This window comes from Scaptodrosophila lebanonensis, unplaced genomic scaffold, assembly GCF_003285725.1.
Source record: "Scaptodrosophila lebanonensis strain 11010-0011.00,11010-0021.00 unplaced genomic scaffold, SlebRS2 tig00000171-arrow-arrow-pilon, whole genome shotgun sequence".
NCBI classification, from domain to species: domain Eukaryota; kingdom Metazoa; phylum Arthropoda; class Insecta; order Diptera; family Drosophilidae; genus Scaptodrosophila; species Scaptodrosophila lebanonensis.
In genome coordinates, this window is record NW_022060603.1 from 742,189 (window position 1) to 757,125 (window position 14,937).

The 14,937-nt window shown below is 37.1% G+C and overlaps 1 protein-coding gene across 1 annotated transcript in view; it reads left to right on the forward strand.

The window, feature by feature from the left end:
- The first annotated feature begins 4,474 nt into the window (after positions 1 to 4,474).
- LOC115629913 (tyramine beta-hydroxylase) overlaps positions 4,475 to 14,937 on the forward strand; it is a 42,377-nt gene continuing 31,914 nt past the window's right edge. Inside the window, exons 1-2 of the mRNA XM_030526519.1 lie at positions 4,475 to 4,623; positions 8,430 to 8,907. Coding sequence (XP_030382379.1) covers positions 8,613 to 8,907 — 295 coding nt within the window. The 5' untranslated portion in view covers positions 4,475 to 4,623; positions 8,430 to 8,612. The remainder of the gene's footprint in view (positions 4,624 to 8,429; positions 8,908 to 14,937) is intronic.

A 14,937-nucleotide genomic window follows, 5' to 3' on the forward strand; every position in this document is an offset into this window, starting at 1 on the left:
TAAATAAGTTCACAGATATATTAAACAGGGAGTTCATAACAATAATCATCTCCAGGCCTAAGTGTATTTGCGTGAACCAACCATTTCAACCTAATCTAACATACTATATATTCTATATGTCGTAAGCTAAGAATTTACGAATTTTTGTACTTCCCTCTGCTTCGTTGTATAATTTATTACGTCTTTTATAATTGAAATAAAAATCTATGAAGTTAATTTGAGAATTAATTAGTTACATAATTCAATTACTTTATGCTTTGTCTCCATTACTATAATGCCTAGAACTTGTTTCTGATCGTGTTTATTAATTCATCGGATCAGAAATTTGTCAATCCTACTTACCTGCCCTTATATTGTAATTAATTGTATTCATTTATATGATTTATGATATTATTACAAAATATTGAGGACAAGAGTAAAAAATTCCACTGCAATAAAAGATCTGTAATGCTCTCTGCGTTCTATTTGCTAGCAATGTGTGTCGATTTAGTGTGGAAAAAGTTCGTAAATTTCAGGCAAAAGTAATCATGTTATTTTTTTAACAAACTATTTTTTAATTTTTTTCATAGAGATTTAAATCAACTGCCATACAATAACCGGCCGGTGATGAACCGTCATAGACTGGACAGGCTCCAGCCCGACTGAAAAGAAGACAGTCGCCGATTTGCTCATTCAAGCATTTCTCTTTATTTTCCTTAAATATTTCTGTTAGTTTTCTATATAATAAATGTACTTGAATAATGAAGAATACAAGTAGATATTGATATTATGAATACAAATAAAAACAAAAGCATTCTTTTGAATAAAAAATTCGTACAAAAGTAAACAGCACATTAGGTTTGGATGCAATTTTTATAAAAATACAACGAGTGATCAGATTTGGTGGAAAAGAGAATTTGTAATTTGCTTGGAATGGGGTCTAGAGATGATGAGAAGAAGAAAACTATTAGCCGGGCAAATAAAATATTTAACTATGGTTCTATATTGATGGTGCAGGACTGATTAGGCCGACTAAATAATTAAATAACATTGTAAATTGTATTACAGTTTTGTTTTTTTTTCTTAAACAGCAGCATAAATACAGCATTGCCGGGATAGTTGCCTACCTAAGTGCGCGCGACCTACTTGCCATCGTCATCTTTTTCCCTTTTTATTGCTGCTCCATACAATACAAGTACGTTTTAAAAGCTGAAAAGTTGTTGTGTTGTCGTCGCCAAGTTAACAACTTGGTGGGCGCGCAATGTTTTAATTAAATTTAAAGTTCACGAGCCGGTATTTAAAGAAAAGTTTACCCTCAGTCGGCTAAATTATGCAAATATGTATAATGATTATGCATGGTTATATGATATGTGTTGTTGAATAAAAGCCCCACTACATACCACACACATATTTGCGGGTGCATGTAATCTCTATACTTGTATATATAAAATAGTTTGTCCTGACTGACTGACTCACTGACTGATTGGCAATCAACGCACAGCTCGAACGGTGACAGCTAGGAACCTGAAACTTGGACACAACACTTTAATTTATCAGAAATTTCACAATTTAAATGCACAAATTTATTATTTAATTTTTTAGAAACTTTGCAATTTTTTTATCGATTTGTCAGCGCTTAGGTATGATAATTGCAGAGAAGGGCGTTCACAGTATTTTTATTTAATTTATCAGAAATTTCCCATTTTACATCCATAAATTTATTATTTAATTCTTCAGAAATTTCAGCATTTAATTCTCGATTTGCGTGCGCTTAGTTACTTGGTATGAGAATCACAGAGGAGGGCACCCACAATATTTTTATTTTATTTTTCAGAAATTGCTCAATTTGATTCCACAAATTTATTATTTAAGTTGTAGAAATTTCAGAGAGAATCGCAGAGGAGGGCGCCCACAATATTTTTATTTTATTTTTCAGAAATTTCAGAATTTAATTTCAAAATATTGGAATTTTTATTTTTCAGAAATGTACATACATTATTGTATGTATGCATGTACATTTCTGAAAAATAAAAATTCCAATATTTTGAAATTAAATTCTATCATACATGATATATGTAAATGAGCACATATTCACTTCATTTATGGCTCACTTAATCATCATTTAGGTTAATCAGGCTCGTATTACTCGCTGTACCGTGCACAACAAATTCACGATGCACCGAACATTTTGTAATGCATAGCTATTTGAATAATTTACGCATTCAACTCCAATGCCATTTGCGCTGCATTTTTTACGTTCGCACTACCTGCAATGGGAAGGCATTTCCGGATGAGTGGCATATGAATCGGGTGACCAGTTCAGCTTACAATTTCAAAAATGAAAGATATATCGTATTTGAGATGGAAACTTGATATGCCATCTCGAAAAATCCAATAAACAAAATTTTGAAATAAATACTCACTATGCTGCAATGAAAGGGAAACAAACACTCGCTTTAATCCGCCGATCCCCAGACCGCCGCTCATTGAACCTTCAAACTGAAGAGTTAAGCGCCGTGTCGATCAATATTCAATATTCAACATTTTTACTATTATTTAGCTATTCAGCAATATAGTACGTCTTGTTTGCCCAAATATATGAAGACCACTTTGAAAATAAAAACATATGCAAATGTCGTTGCTGAGTTATATTTCTAAATGCAGCTGTTGTGGAACTGTTAACGAATTATGGTGTTCCTTTCCATTGTTGGTCACCCGAAAGAAGAGTTGTACATGCGTTAAAATTAGCACTCACCCTGCCAATATTTTCACGAGCCTACTATTTAAATCACATTCAAGGTGTAGTGAATTGGTTTAATTTGTAAGTTGCCTTCAGCCTTATTATGGCAATTACTTTTCAATTACAAATATTACGCAGCAGCATCAAAATTCAAGATGTACTTTGTTTGCTGGCCAATTCTGTTTCTGTTTCAAACACGATCGTTTTAGTGAAGTTCTAAAAATTATAAAAATTATAATTATATCGTAGTTCCAGACAAAACAAAGGGGTAATAAAAATAAGTATTTAAATAGACCTATAAATTAAATTTGATTTGCAGGCAACAGTTACATGTATAACAATAGACCATCATCATTTGTATTATCCCCACCTACTCGAATAGTCGAAAGAATATACAACAATATAAGAACAAATGTATCTCATAATTTCCTTATTTGAAGACGAGATTTTCTTTTTCAATGACAGTCTGAGTTTCTCTTTCAGATACAAGTATATTGGTTTTAATTATTGTATCGGTATGGTGAAACAGATTTGTCTGTATTTCTTAAGCTACCTAACTGAATGATAGCTGCTTCATCTTTCGTAGGCATCCTTTAACTATACCATTTTGTAAAATATAGTTGCTGTTCTTCGCGGCTAGAGGACAAACATTAATTTCAAAAAGTGCTGGGAATGCTGTTTATATCTTTACACATGTATATACAAACTTTTTCTTTTCTTCTGTATATTTCTGAACTTTCGATATTGTTGCTCTCTATTCTATTTATTTATTTATATTTATTTTGGAGCATGTGGCATAAACTTATGGGCATAGTTCGATATGGCCTGTCATACAACAGTCATATGCATGCTTGCAATACAATACAATACAATACAATACAATATAAATGCATTAATGTATGTACATGTGTAATAATGCATTGTCATCTGATTAAGTATACGCAATGTGTGCAGTGACAAAAGCGAACAGCTTGAACTTCAATTAAACTTCGTAATTGCCAAAATAATGGTAATTATGCGTATGAAACAGCCAAACAGATGGACAGACAGGCAAGCGGGCAGGCGGGCAGACGGGCAGGGAGGCGACAGGGAGGCGGGCAGGCGGACCAAAGCCAAGTAAGCTGCAGTAGATTTACAATAGTAGTTGTTGTTGTTGATGTTGCTGTTACTGCTGGTGTTGTATTGTTGTCATTAATGCGAGTGTTGGCACTTTCGCACTCAGTCGACTGTCCTCAGACGGCGGCAGTCCTTAGTCGACAGTCGACAGTCGCAGTCGCAGTCGCAGTCGGCTGGCCATTGTGTAAAAGTTTGCTGGTAAACACATTCATAAAGCAAATATGCAAACATGTCGACTGCACACCGATACAGCAACACTTAACTATACACACACACACACACACACACACACACATACACACACCCACCCATCCATACAGACACAGTGTAGTGTGTGACATATGCTAAGCGCCACACTCACTGGCAACTAATTTGGGCATAAGCGTCGTTGCCTAGTCAAAAAGGAACGTCGCCAGTTTCCAGTTGCCAGTTGCCAGTTGCCATTTGCCGGTCGCCAGCCGAACGCCTCGGCGCTCGTGCCGAACCCCGAGCGGCGATGGAGGCGAGCCGAAGGCAATAAGGACGCCAGCCTGATGCTATATAAATGGCGATGCCGCATGCGGTGCTGTCAGCATTCTACGTTCGTCAGGCGTAGGGCGCGCAACTCTCGAAAGTCCGCGATTTCGGGTCACTCTGAATACTCTACACACACAGTTCACAGTTTCTAGAGCTGAACTGAGCAGCTGTTGTTGCTGTTCTTGTCACAAAGTCGGCGACGCGACGTCGTGAAAAGCGCGCGCAAAAACAAAAAATAATAATAATAAAAAAAATCAGAAAGCAGGCTAACGGTAAAGAGCACTGAGAAACGCGCGCGTTGTTTACTTTGTTATTACAAATCCGCTGTGCTTTCTTCTCCAAACTTTTCGCCTCTTTCTACTACCAACAACGTCTGTTTTTTGCTGTTTTTTTTTTGTTTGTTTTTTGGCAGTTTGGTTTGTTTGTTTGTGCAAGTGGTTCTTCTTTTTTTTGCCGCTGTCGTGCAAAACAAAATTGTAACAGAAATTGAAAAAGCAGAAGGAAGAAGAAGGAAACAACAAAAAGAAAAAAAGGAGGAAACGGAAAGTGTTGCATTTCCGTGTCGCTGGCATTGTCGGTCGATGGGTTGGTTGCTCGGAAATTCCACCTTCGCAGCTTGCAGATTGTTGATTTCTGACCATGTTATTTGTCATTGTGGTTGTTGCTCTTGATGTTGCTGCTGCTTTATTTCTGGTGCTACTTTTTTTTTATGGCCAGCCAGCCAGCCAGCCAGCCAGCCAGGCACCCAGCGTGAATGCCACCTAAAGTCGGTGGCACACATAATCAAATTCATGTGTTTGGCCATAAAATTGTGCCGTGCATGGCAATTTAAATACCTAAATTTAACTGTGTGTGTGCGTGTGTGTCATTTGTGGCAAACATAAAACGACTCAATTGTGTCAAATTCAAATGAATTATACGCGCAATCTGCCAAAATTATCAAATGCGCGTTCAAAAGCAGGCAACGGATTTTTTCACTTCTCCTATCCTTAAAAATATGTATTTCAATTTGAATTTAAAATTGTGTCTCTTGTCTCTGCACATTACCACCATTCAATGAAATGGCATTTACAAACAAAATCCTCTCACTTAAGTGCAATAATAGACAAAACAAAAAAAAAAAAAAACAAATAAAACTCATGGAAATTGTATTCACATTTTGTTGGCTTGTTGCCGCAAAACAAAGAGAAAAAGTTGCTAAGTTTCAAAAAATTTAAGTACTTTGTGAAGTATTTCATTTTTTTCGTGTGTGTGTTTGTGTGTGTGTGAATTTGTTTAATTCTGTTTTTGTTGTTTTTTGGTTTTCTGTTTTTTGTTTCTGTGCTGGCGCGCCAGACCAACTTGGTATAAAGCGTTTAAAAGTGTATTTTAATTTGCTTTCAATTTCGCCTCAAGGCAGCCAAACACGACAGGCAGCCGGCGCGGTCTCGGACTCCTGATGCAGGGGGGTGGGGGAGGGGGAGGAGGAGGAGGAGAGGACTGGTGCAGGGGTGTCAAGACTAGGGCATTTGTTTTGCAGACAAAACTCTTTTCGTTGGCATACACTGCTGCGGCAATTGTAACTTGCGCATGGATTGAAGCGACGGCGCAAGTTGGCAAAAGTGTGAGACAAGAATGGCAAGAAGGGAGCGTTGGTGTTTGTGGGAACGACTAGCACAACATCTGGGGCTGACAATGGGCGCACTTAGGGGAATATAAGGTACTAAAGCTGCAATGTGCTAGATTCATAAATTAACCGAGTCTCCATTGTGGCAAATTAACGGAGAGATTCATTGAAAAAAAAAAAAACAAAAATGGTTCATTGCATTGCACACAAAAAGCCCGACTAAGCGAAATCATCGAAGGAGATATAGAAAACTGCAATTCATATTTACATATCTACCAGGAGCAGGAAACTCACAAGTCTCTCATAAAATCATGCAAAACCAATGCTGGCATTCATTATTTGTAGATAATTAGCCCATTTTTGAGTTCAGGCTCAAAAATGCAGCCTAAGCAAACGGAATTGAATTGAAAGTGGAGGAGCGTAAGGAAATATGCATACTTATAGTTTCGTGGGGAAAAATATTAAACTAATTCGGTGTAATGGAAATTCACAAAATGCCTAGGCTAGACTTCAAATTTGAAGCAAATAATGCACTTAAATAGTCGCATAACCAAGCATTTATGCAATGACGCAGCTATGAAATGAAAGACATTTAAGGATATAACTTAATATAATTGGATATTAAATATTTATACAAAACTAATGGACTTATTAATAAGAAAGCTGGAGAGGGATATAAATTATAGAGGGGAGTAACTAAACGGTGACTGAATCGAACATTTCAGAAGCAACGGATTACTTGATGTTGAAAAGAGAATCACGATAGCTTAAATAGACAAACAGATGCCCTTGTTTTAAATACATATATGACAGTACTTATATAAAAATTAAAAAAAATGAAATTTGATTTATGATAACAAAAGTAAAGACGAACTGTAGGGCCCAGACGTGGGGATAATTTAATTTTTATTTTTTTTTTTATATATTTAAGTAATCGGCTTGGGGTACTAATTGGGGATACTGAGCTTATTATAATATTCTTTCTATCATAAGCAATAATGAATCAAAATATTAATTGAACTTTATTGAGTTAGGAGTTTTGTACATTCAATTAAATAAATGATTTAAGAGTTAATTACAAGTATTTCATGAGATTTGTCCGTTTTGCACTTGCCACAAAAGCCACTTTATTCACATTTCGCTTTCATCGAATTATTTTCTTTGGAACTTTGTTGTCCTTGCACTTGGTACGCCAGGCAATTGTTTAATTTCTCATTGTTCGCAATTTGGACTTTTGAAGTTTCGATTGACTGTCAAAGCTGTCTTCCACTTCGCAGCATTCTCATTGTGCATCAGCATCAGCATTTCTTTTCATACAGCTACGCAAAAATAATAGCTGTGTTTTATGATTTGTTTTTAAAGCATTTTTAATTTAAGCTCTTAGCTTTGATTGGCAAAGTGACGCAATTCTTAGCATCATTTCACCATTCAATAGTGTTTATACAGATTTGAGGCTTTGATTGATTCCTTGTAGACCTCGGTTACTATTCATAACAGATTCAGATTCGGCTTGTAGGAACTTACACGCCCCATTTATACTGAACTGCAGTCGAAGTGAGTGATTGAGTCTTGAAAAGAAGATTAAAATATATTGCTTGCATGTCATTTGATTGAAACCCATTATAGATCGACATCTTTCCCCGTGCAGCCTTCCATTCTCAGCATGGCTGTGTGCGGCTGCAGTTTATCCATCCATCAGTAGGAAAAGTTGCGCTGACTGACATCGTTTGGGCAGCTGTTAATGCAGAGCTCTTGTACTTGTACTTGCACTTCCACTTGCACTTCCACTTGCACTTCCACTTGCATTGGCTGTGGCAGTTTCAGTTGCTTGCAAAGAGCCATAAAAATGACTTGGCCAAAGAGACGATGGCACGTTGAAAACTTTTCAAATAAGTTAAAAGATACTGCCATGTGCTCGTCGTTCGATGGTGAACCCAAAATGAAAGTCGTGTGCGTGCCAAGTGGAAAATATCATGTTGTCGAGTTGCCGGTGGCACGTAGCCGTGCCCCCAAAAAGCGTGCTACACAAAATATTATCGTGTTGTGTGTACTTTTTTCATGCAACACCGCCGATTCGCCCCTTGGGGACATTTGCGACGGCGCAACGGGCAATAAAACTTTGATGATTTGCAAAAAGGATAACAGCAAGAACAGCAACATCAACACCAACAACAACAGCAACAGCAATAACAGCAACGCAATGCAAAGTACCTATTTATTATGATATTTATGTATGACATGTGCAAAATGAAAAGGCAGCATATTTTCATTTCAAATCAATTAAAATTGTTGAATATTTCATTCGACTTTTAGCTAAAAACACACATACATACTACTAGCTTAGTTTTCAATACAAATTCCCCCCGTGTCGGAATTCCTCCCTTCAGATGTCGCTTTGTTGTTTAGACTTTTGAGTGCGCACGTTACTGATGATTTCATTTTACTTAAACATCGTTCAAAATGTTTCAATAGTTGACGGAAGCAGAAGCAGCGCCAAAAACAGCAACAACAACAACAACAACAACAACAGCTACAATTACAATAACAATTACAATAACAATTCGTGCTAATACGAACAAAAGCATTGTGAATTGCCAGCTCGTTGATTCAAATCATCAAATACTCGGAAATCAGCATTTTGCAACGGCCTGCAAAATGTTGCTGCATTTGAATGGAAAGCGGCAGCTACAACAATTACAGCAGCAGCAGCAGCAGCAACAGCAACAGCGACAAAAGCAGCAACAACTACAACAAATTTGCCATCATGTTAGCATTGCAAGGAAGAAGAAGTGGCAGCAGGAGCAGGACCAGCAGCAGCAGCAGCAGCAGCAGCAGCAATCACAGTCACGACAGCAACAAAAACAGACTCCATCGTCGGCGCAGATGCTGCCACTGATGCTGCTGCTGATGTTGACGCTGCTGACGCGGCCGTTGAGCGCGTTTTCGAATCGTAAGTACCTACAAAATACAAATGCATAGATATATCTAGTACGTGGGCATTGTAAGATAAATGTACGCTGTTGTACATATGTGTCTGTGTGTAGAATGGGAATAACGTATACGCCTTGTTGTACACTCAGCGAAAAAGGCATTGCAGCTCAGTGTATAGCTCGATGCTGCGCCCAAATATCCAATTATGAGAATATTTTTTGAAGAGCCTTTAGGCAAATCTCTCTCTTAAGTCGGCTAAATCGAATATTATATAAATATTATAAATAATATTAAAGAGATCATATGTACGTATGTACTTAAATGCATTTAAATTTAGTTCATTTTTCTAAAGGCATCGAAAATCCGACTCATGCACAACTTTTGGGTACTTTTTTCGCTGATATAGAACCTCAAATGCTAAGTAATTTGTTCTAGGGAAAATCCATGAAAATTCATGATGCAAAGGTTTCAGAATGATCTTAGGAAACTAAGCTATATTTGGGAATATCTTTATGTTGAGTGCATCTTGTGGTGACGAATTTTGTGAAGTTCCTGCTAATACTTATTAAAATGTTCGTATAAGTCGTACACCTTATAAATATGATTTATAAAATATGCAGTAAAAACAATTGAAAAAATTGTTGCAATTTGCAATTATTTAAGCCACCAACGAATTAAAAAAAGAGTATATTAGACTATTGGTAAGTCCTTTAAATAGACATCATCATAAACTCTCTTTAACTAGCTATAAATTAGTCAACTGCTTCGAAGCCAAACGGTAGAAAGTTGTTTTTCAAACATAAACTGTGATTAATAAAAAGAAGAGATCAGTGGTCGTTCAATTTTGGATACAGGAATGCGGGGCTTAGCAAATCAGTTATTGGGGCCTCTTGGTATTAGTATTGGAAGGAACAATCAGACTTGGAAAGGGTTGGCAGGTGTGGTTGAGATTTCCCGCTCTGTAGATAACCAGAACGAAAAGATATTTAAAAAATAAGAATTCGGTAATGATAGGGATGGCAGCTATTCCAGATTTTTCCGATTCCCAGATTCTCGATCCTTGGTAGGAAAACACTGAATTCTCCTTTTTACGTTATGAGGCTCCCTTCTGACATACAGAATGTATTAGACACTCTTGCCTTAAATAAATTAAAAAGTGTAAGGTTAAAAACAAAGTAAGAATACTTTCAAAGAAATGTTCACATCGAAATGTAAAAAATTATTGGCAAAATAGCTCAGAAAAGATGAACACCTGCGTGGAGCTCCATAAACAAAAGTAATTGATTTAATTGTGTGATGCTATGGATTCGATTCGGAATCTTTTCCTACAATATGCAATTAACAGCAGAGTCTAATAAAGGAGCACACAGCTACTTTCATAAAAATAAGCGCGAATGGCAAGATACTGATTATTAATGAAAATAAACGAATCTTGGTAAACAAATCAGATGGGTATATTAATGATTAGAAGGCAGCTAAGATGACTGCTAATTATGTCAAAAAAAAGGAAGCAAAAGGCAATGTGGAGCTTATGAATACAGAAGGAAATAAAGGAAGAAAAACAATGAGAGCGTGAAGCAATGCCTGAAGTTCTTATTCTTCCAGTTATTTGACTTTTCCAATCTTGAAACTCAATTTCGCTGACTGTATATTTGCGTGTGTGTGTGGGTGTGTGTGTGTGTATGTGAAAAGTATGCGTATGGCATTAAGCTATCACGTTAAAGAGACTTGCACACACACTCACACATAAGTATATAAATATATATATACGCAAATGGCTGAATGCCAAGGATGATGCCGTTGTGGACGACTATGCGAGATTGGCAGACAGAGTCAGTCCTGGACTGAATGTTGTTCTGCTGTGTATGTGTGTGTGTGTGTGTGTGTGAGTGTGAGTGTGACATGTCTGTTTGTTTGTTTATTCCGCTGTTTTTACAAGCATTAAAATGCGCACACACTCAAAGAAAGCGATTGCGCGCTTAAGGGCAGCTTCTGCTTAAAGTTCAAAGTATGTAGTTGTGCTGGTCATGGAAAAAATAAGAAAACGAAAACAAAAAACAGTTGCCAACAGCGTGTATTAAAAATCAATATAAAATACAAATGTATCTTGTTGTGGCTCCGTGTAAAACATCATCAAATGCGAAATGGGTGGCCCATAAGATCGGCTTCACGTGACATGCTGGCCCGTGTGCGTGCCCGTGTTCTATGCGTGTGTGTTGAGAATCAAAATGCGAAACAGCTTTAATAGCAACACATTAAATAGGCTCGGAAAATATTAAGTATACGTCGCAATATGAATGCCTAATAAAGCAATCGATATGGCGAAGCAATGCAGAGTATGCATTTGAGGAATGATATGGAAATCAGTTTATCGGCTGATCAGTGTCAGCTTTAGAAAGAAAGAGCGAATTCTATTTATTTTTATATATTTTGTTTTTGTATTATTGTATTTAACCTTGATGTTGGATGATAAGATTTTGTAGTAATGGCTAACAAACTAAAGAACAGAAGCCTGAAACAACTAGTTATTAATCATGAAACGACTAAGGTGATGTTAAAAAAAATATATCTTGTTAAATTTCGAAGCAAATCAAAGTCGAAGCATGAGATCAAGACTAACAAAAATTCGTATTAGATGCAATCCTAACAGTAAGTTACAAACTTATTTATATGAACTTTATACCAACAAATCTTATTTGAATTATTGAATTTTTCGATATTAATTCTTATTCAAATAAATATTCAAATAAATACACTCCCTTATAGATTTTGAAATACTGTGTACGCACATTCTACACCTGACACAGTCTTTTTACGAAAAAAATGTGTAAGCTATGTATAAACCAAAGGAGCATTAGAAATATAGAACTGCCTTAGCAGGCTTCATACTTTCCATCCTGCGTATGGCGTGAATTACAATTTGAATTAAAAAATGAAACATTTCAACAAAAAGTTGAAAAGCGTTACAATGTAAATGATAATATAATATCTCACGGTCCAGCTACCAGGAGTTTCTGCAAAAGAGAGACTGTTGAAAAGTTGCAGCCGATAACTGAGCTGGCCAGTCGTATATGCCGAATAGCACATTGTGTCATGCTGTCCGTTGTAGATGAGATGGGTAATGCCAAGCCAGTCTAGGCAGACTAATGCCTAGAAGTCCACAAGCTAAGCTTAAAAATTCGTCGTCTTAGTCGCTTATTTGCCGACGTCCTTGTCGTTTTATTTTGCCTTTTTTGTCGCCTGCTGCTTATGCGGCGCCATCGCTTCTACTGTTCCTTTGTCCCTCCCCGGTATAGACCTCTCAATTGCTCTCTAGATTGCCTGGCTCAAGTTGGCTTTGCGTTTATGTGTCTGTATCTAAAACTGTGTATGTGAGACTGTGTGTGTGTATGTGTGTGGGAGTGTGTGTGAGAGTGTGCATGTGTGGGAGAACACACCGTCTGTTGTTTAACGACTGGCCCATGTTCAACTGAACAATTCAATTTGTTTAATCCAGTAGCGCGAGCGCCATGGCGTATGCAACGCTGCGCATGTTAATGGGCTACACACACAGACACACACACACACAAGCGCACAGATAATGCTGACACTAACAGCATGCACACATTCACCCACACACTCACCCACACACTCACCCACACACTCACACACACAAACATAAATACATACAGACGATACTCGTATATCTAGCAAACTATTGGCCATTTAAACAAGGTGTGCGCTATGAGTTGCGCAAGCTTTTCACGCGTGTTGCTGTTGTTGTTGTTGTTGCTGTTTCACCTGCCATTTATGCTGCTGCCACGGTCATTGTTGTTGTTGTTGTTGTTGCTGTTGCTGCGATTGTATATGCATGTAAGCGTGAATTTCAGTCGAAAAACGACGCGTATTACACATTTCCATTTGCTTTATTTCCACCTTACCATCCAATTTTGCTTTCTGGGCGTCTAACCAAACAACAACACCAACAACAAGGATAACGACAGTGCCAACAACAAAAACAAAAACAAGTGCAAGAGGAACAGCAAAACAGAAATGGCTTGCCTGCTCGCTGCGGTCGTCGCTGTCCGTTGGTCGTGTTTATTTAATTCGCGTAAATTTTTATTAATTTTAATTGAAAGCTTTACGAGCGCGTTTAGCAGCCCGCACCTTTGTTTATGCTCTACTTCTTTCTACTTTCTACTTTCCTCTTTCGCTTTCGTTTTATTTTTTAACTGTTTTGCGTTTGGTATGCCTTTGTTCCTATCAGTCGACTTGAACGCCTCTCATTGCCATTGTTTTTTTTTGTTCGTGGCAGGAAATTTATTTCGGATGCCGTTTTGTTTGCGATGGTATGGCATGTTTTATGGTACACATACACGCTGTGAAAAATAATAGATAGAAGCTATGGGTGGGTAGCTATACAGGTAGGACGAAACACATAAATGACATACAATATGAAGTAACAGATGCAGAGGTGGAAAGATAGATATATAATGGATAGAAATATAGATAAATAGATAGATATATAGATAGTTAGATAGATAGATAGATAGATAGATAGATAGATAGATAGATAGATAGATAGATAGATAGATAGATAGATAGATAGATAGATAGATAGATAGATAGATAGATAGATAGATGGATAGATAGATATAAAAATAACTGGATAAAGAGTAGATAGGAACATAATAAAAAATATATAATTAAAATAAAAAAATAAAAAAAATAAATAAATCAATGGGGGGTATAAAGATTGATAAAAAATAAAAAGAATGAATATATACACAAAATTGAAGATGCTGATATATTCATAGATACTTAACTTTTGACACTCATTCTTAGAACATATTTAGGTACAAAACTATTGATTTTATTTTTTTAGTATCAATGTATTGTTATATTTTGAATTTAATCGAATTTGTCTACAAATGATAAAAGAGCTTCCAATAATATGATCAAGTATAAAACAATTTGTATCATTTCCCTTTATACATTTATACTTCTTTCGACTTTTTGGACCGTAGTTTGTTATTTAGATTACCAATTAAAGTGCAACTTAAGGCTTGCGTGCGTGCGCTCAAAAGTAGGCAACACATTTGTCAAAGTCACTTTAATGTGCAGAGAGGCAAAAGCAAAGGAATGTTTTATGTGCCCTGTTCAATTCCCTTATGCCAGAAAAGTAACTCACACAGAAAAAATGTTGCCCGAGCTGCTGTGGAAGTCCCAAAGACTCGCAATCAATGGAAAAGTTGACCAAGTCACCTTTTATGTGAGTTCTATGTGACACTGACAAGTCAACTGCTGCCAGCGCCCCGACCTTCGTCGGTCGCATGGCTACTTGTTTTACGCTAATAATAATCAGCATGAAATGCTTTTGGGGACGCCCTCCCTGACATCGACGGCTAATCAAGCGAATTACACGAAAAGTGACTGGGCAAAAACTAATGAGACAACTCCTGCCATGGCAAATCAATGGACCCAGATTTGTGCCGCCGGCTGGCGGAGTGGGTGGATGGCGAAAAAAAAGTGAAAACTTGGCTGAATAAATAATAAACTTAAACATGAGTCGAACTTCACAACTTTTCTTTTCGTCTTTTTCTTCTTCGTCACGCTTAGCCCCGACCACCAAACCAAAAATAAGAAAAGAAAAAGAAACAGACGCTTTTATTTAGGCTAAAGTTTGTTGATTTCTGGAGCTTAGCTAGCGTGCCTGTCTATCCAGTCTTGTCTTAATAAATTTTGACTTATTTCGTGTGCAGTTGCGAGTGAGTTTGTTTCTAAGTGTGTGGCTATGTGCATATCTGTGTGTACATATATGAGTGTGGTGCGGCAGACCAAAAGGCCAATGATGGCCATTTTGCGTCGTTGCCAATTTCGCTTCGATTTATTTAGTGGAAACCAATAAATAACCAATGATGTATGGGCCACAGCTCGCACAAATGTATGTGTTTCTATGTGTATGTGCATGTGTATGTTTGTGTAGTCCATGTCTGACCGCCGATGCGACTGTCTGACTGTCTGACTGTCTGACTGCGTGACTGCCAGACTGTTTGTTCGTCTGTACGCC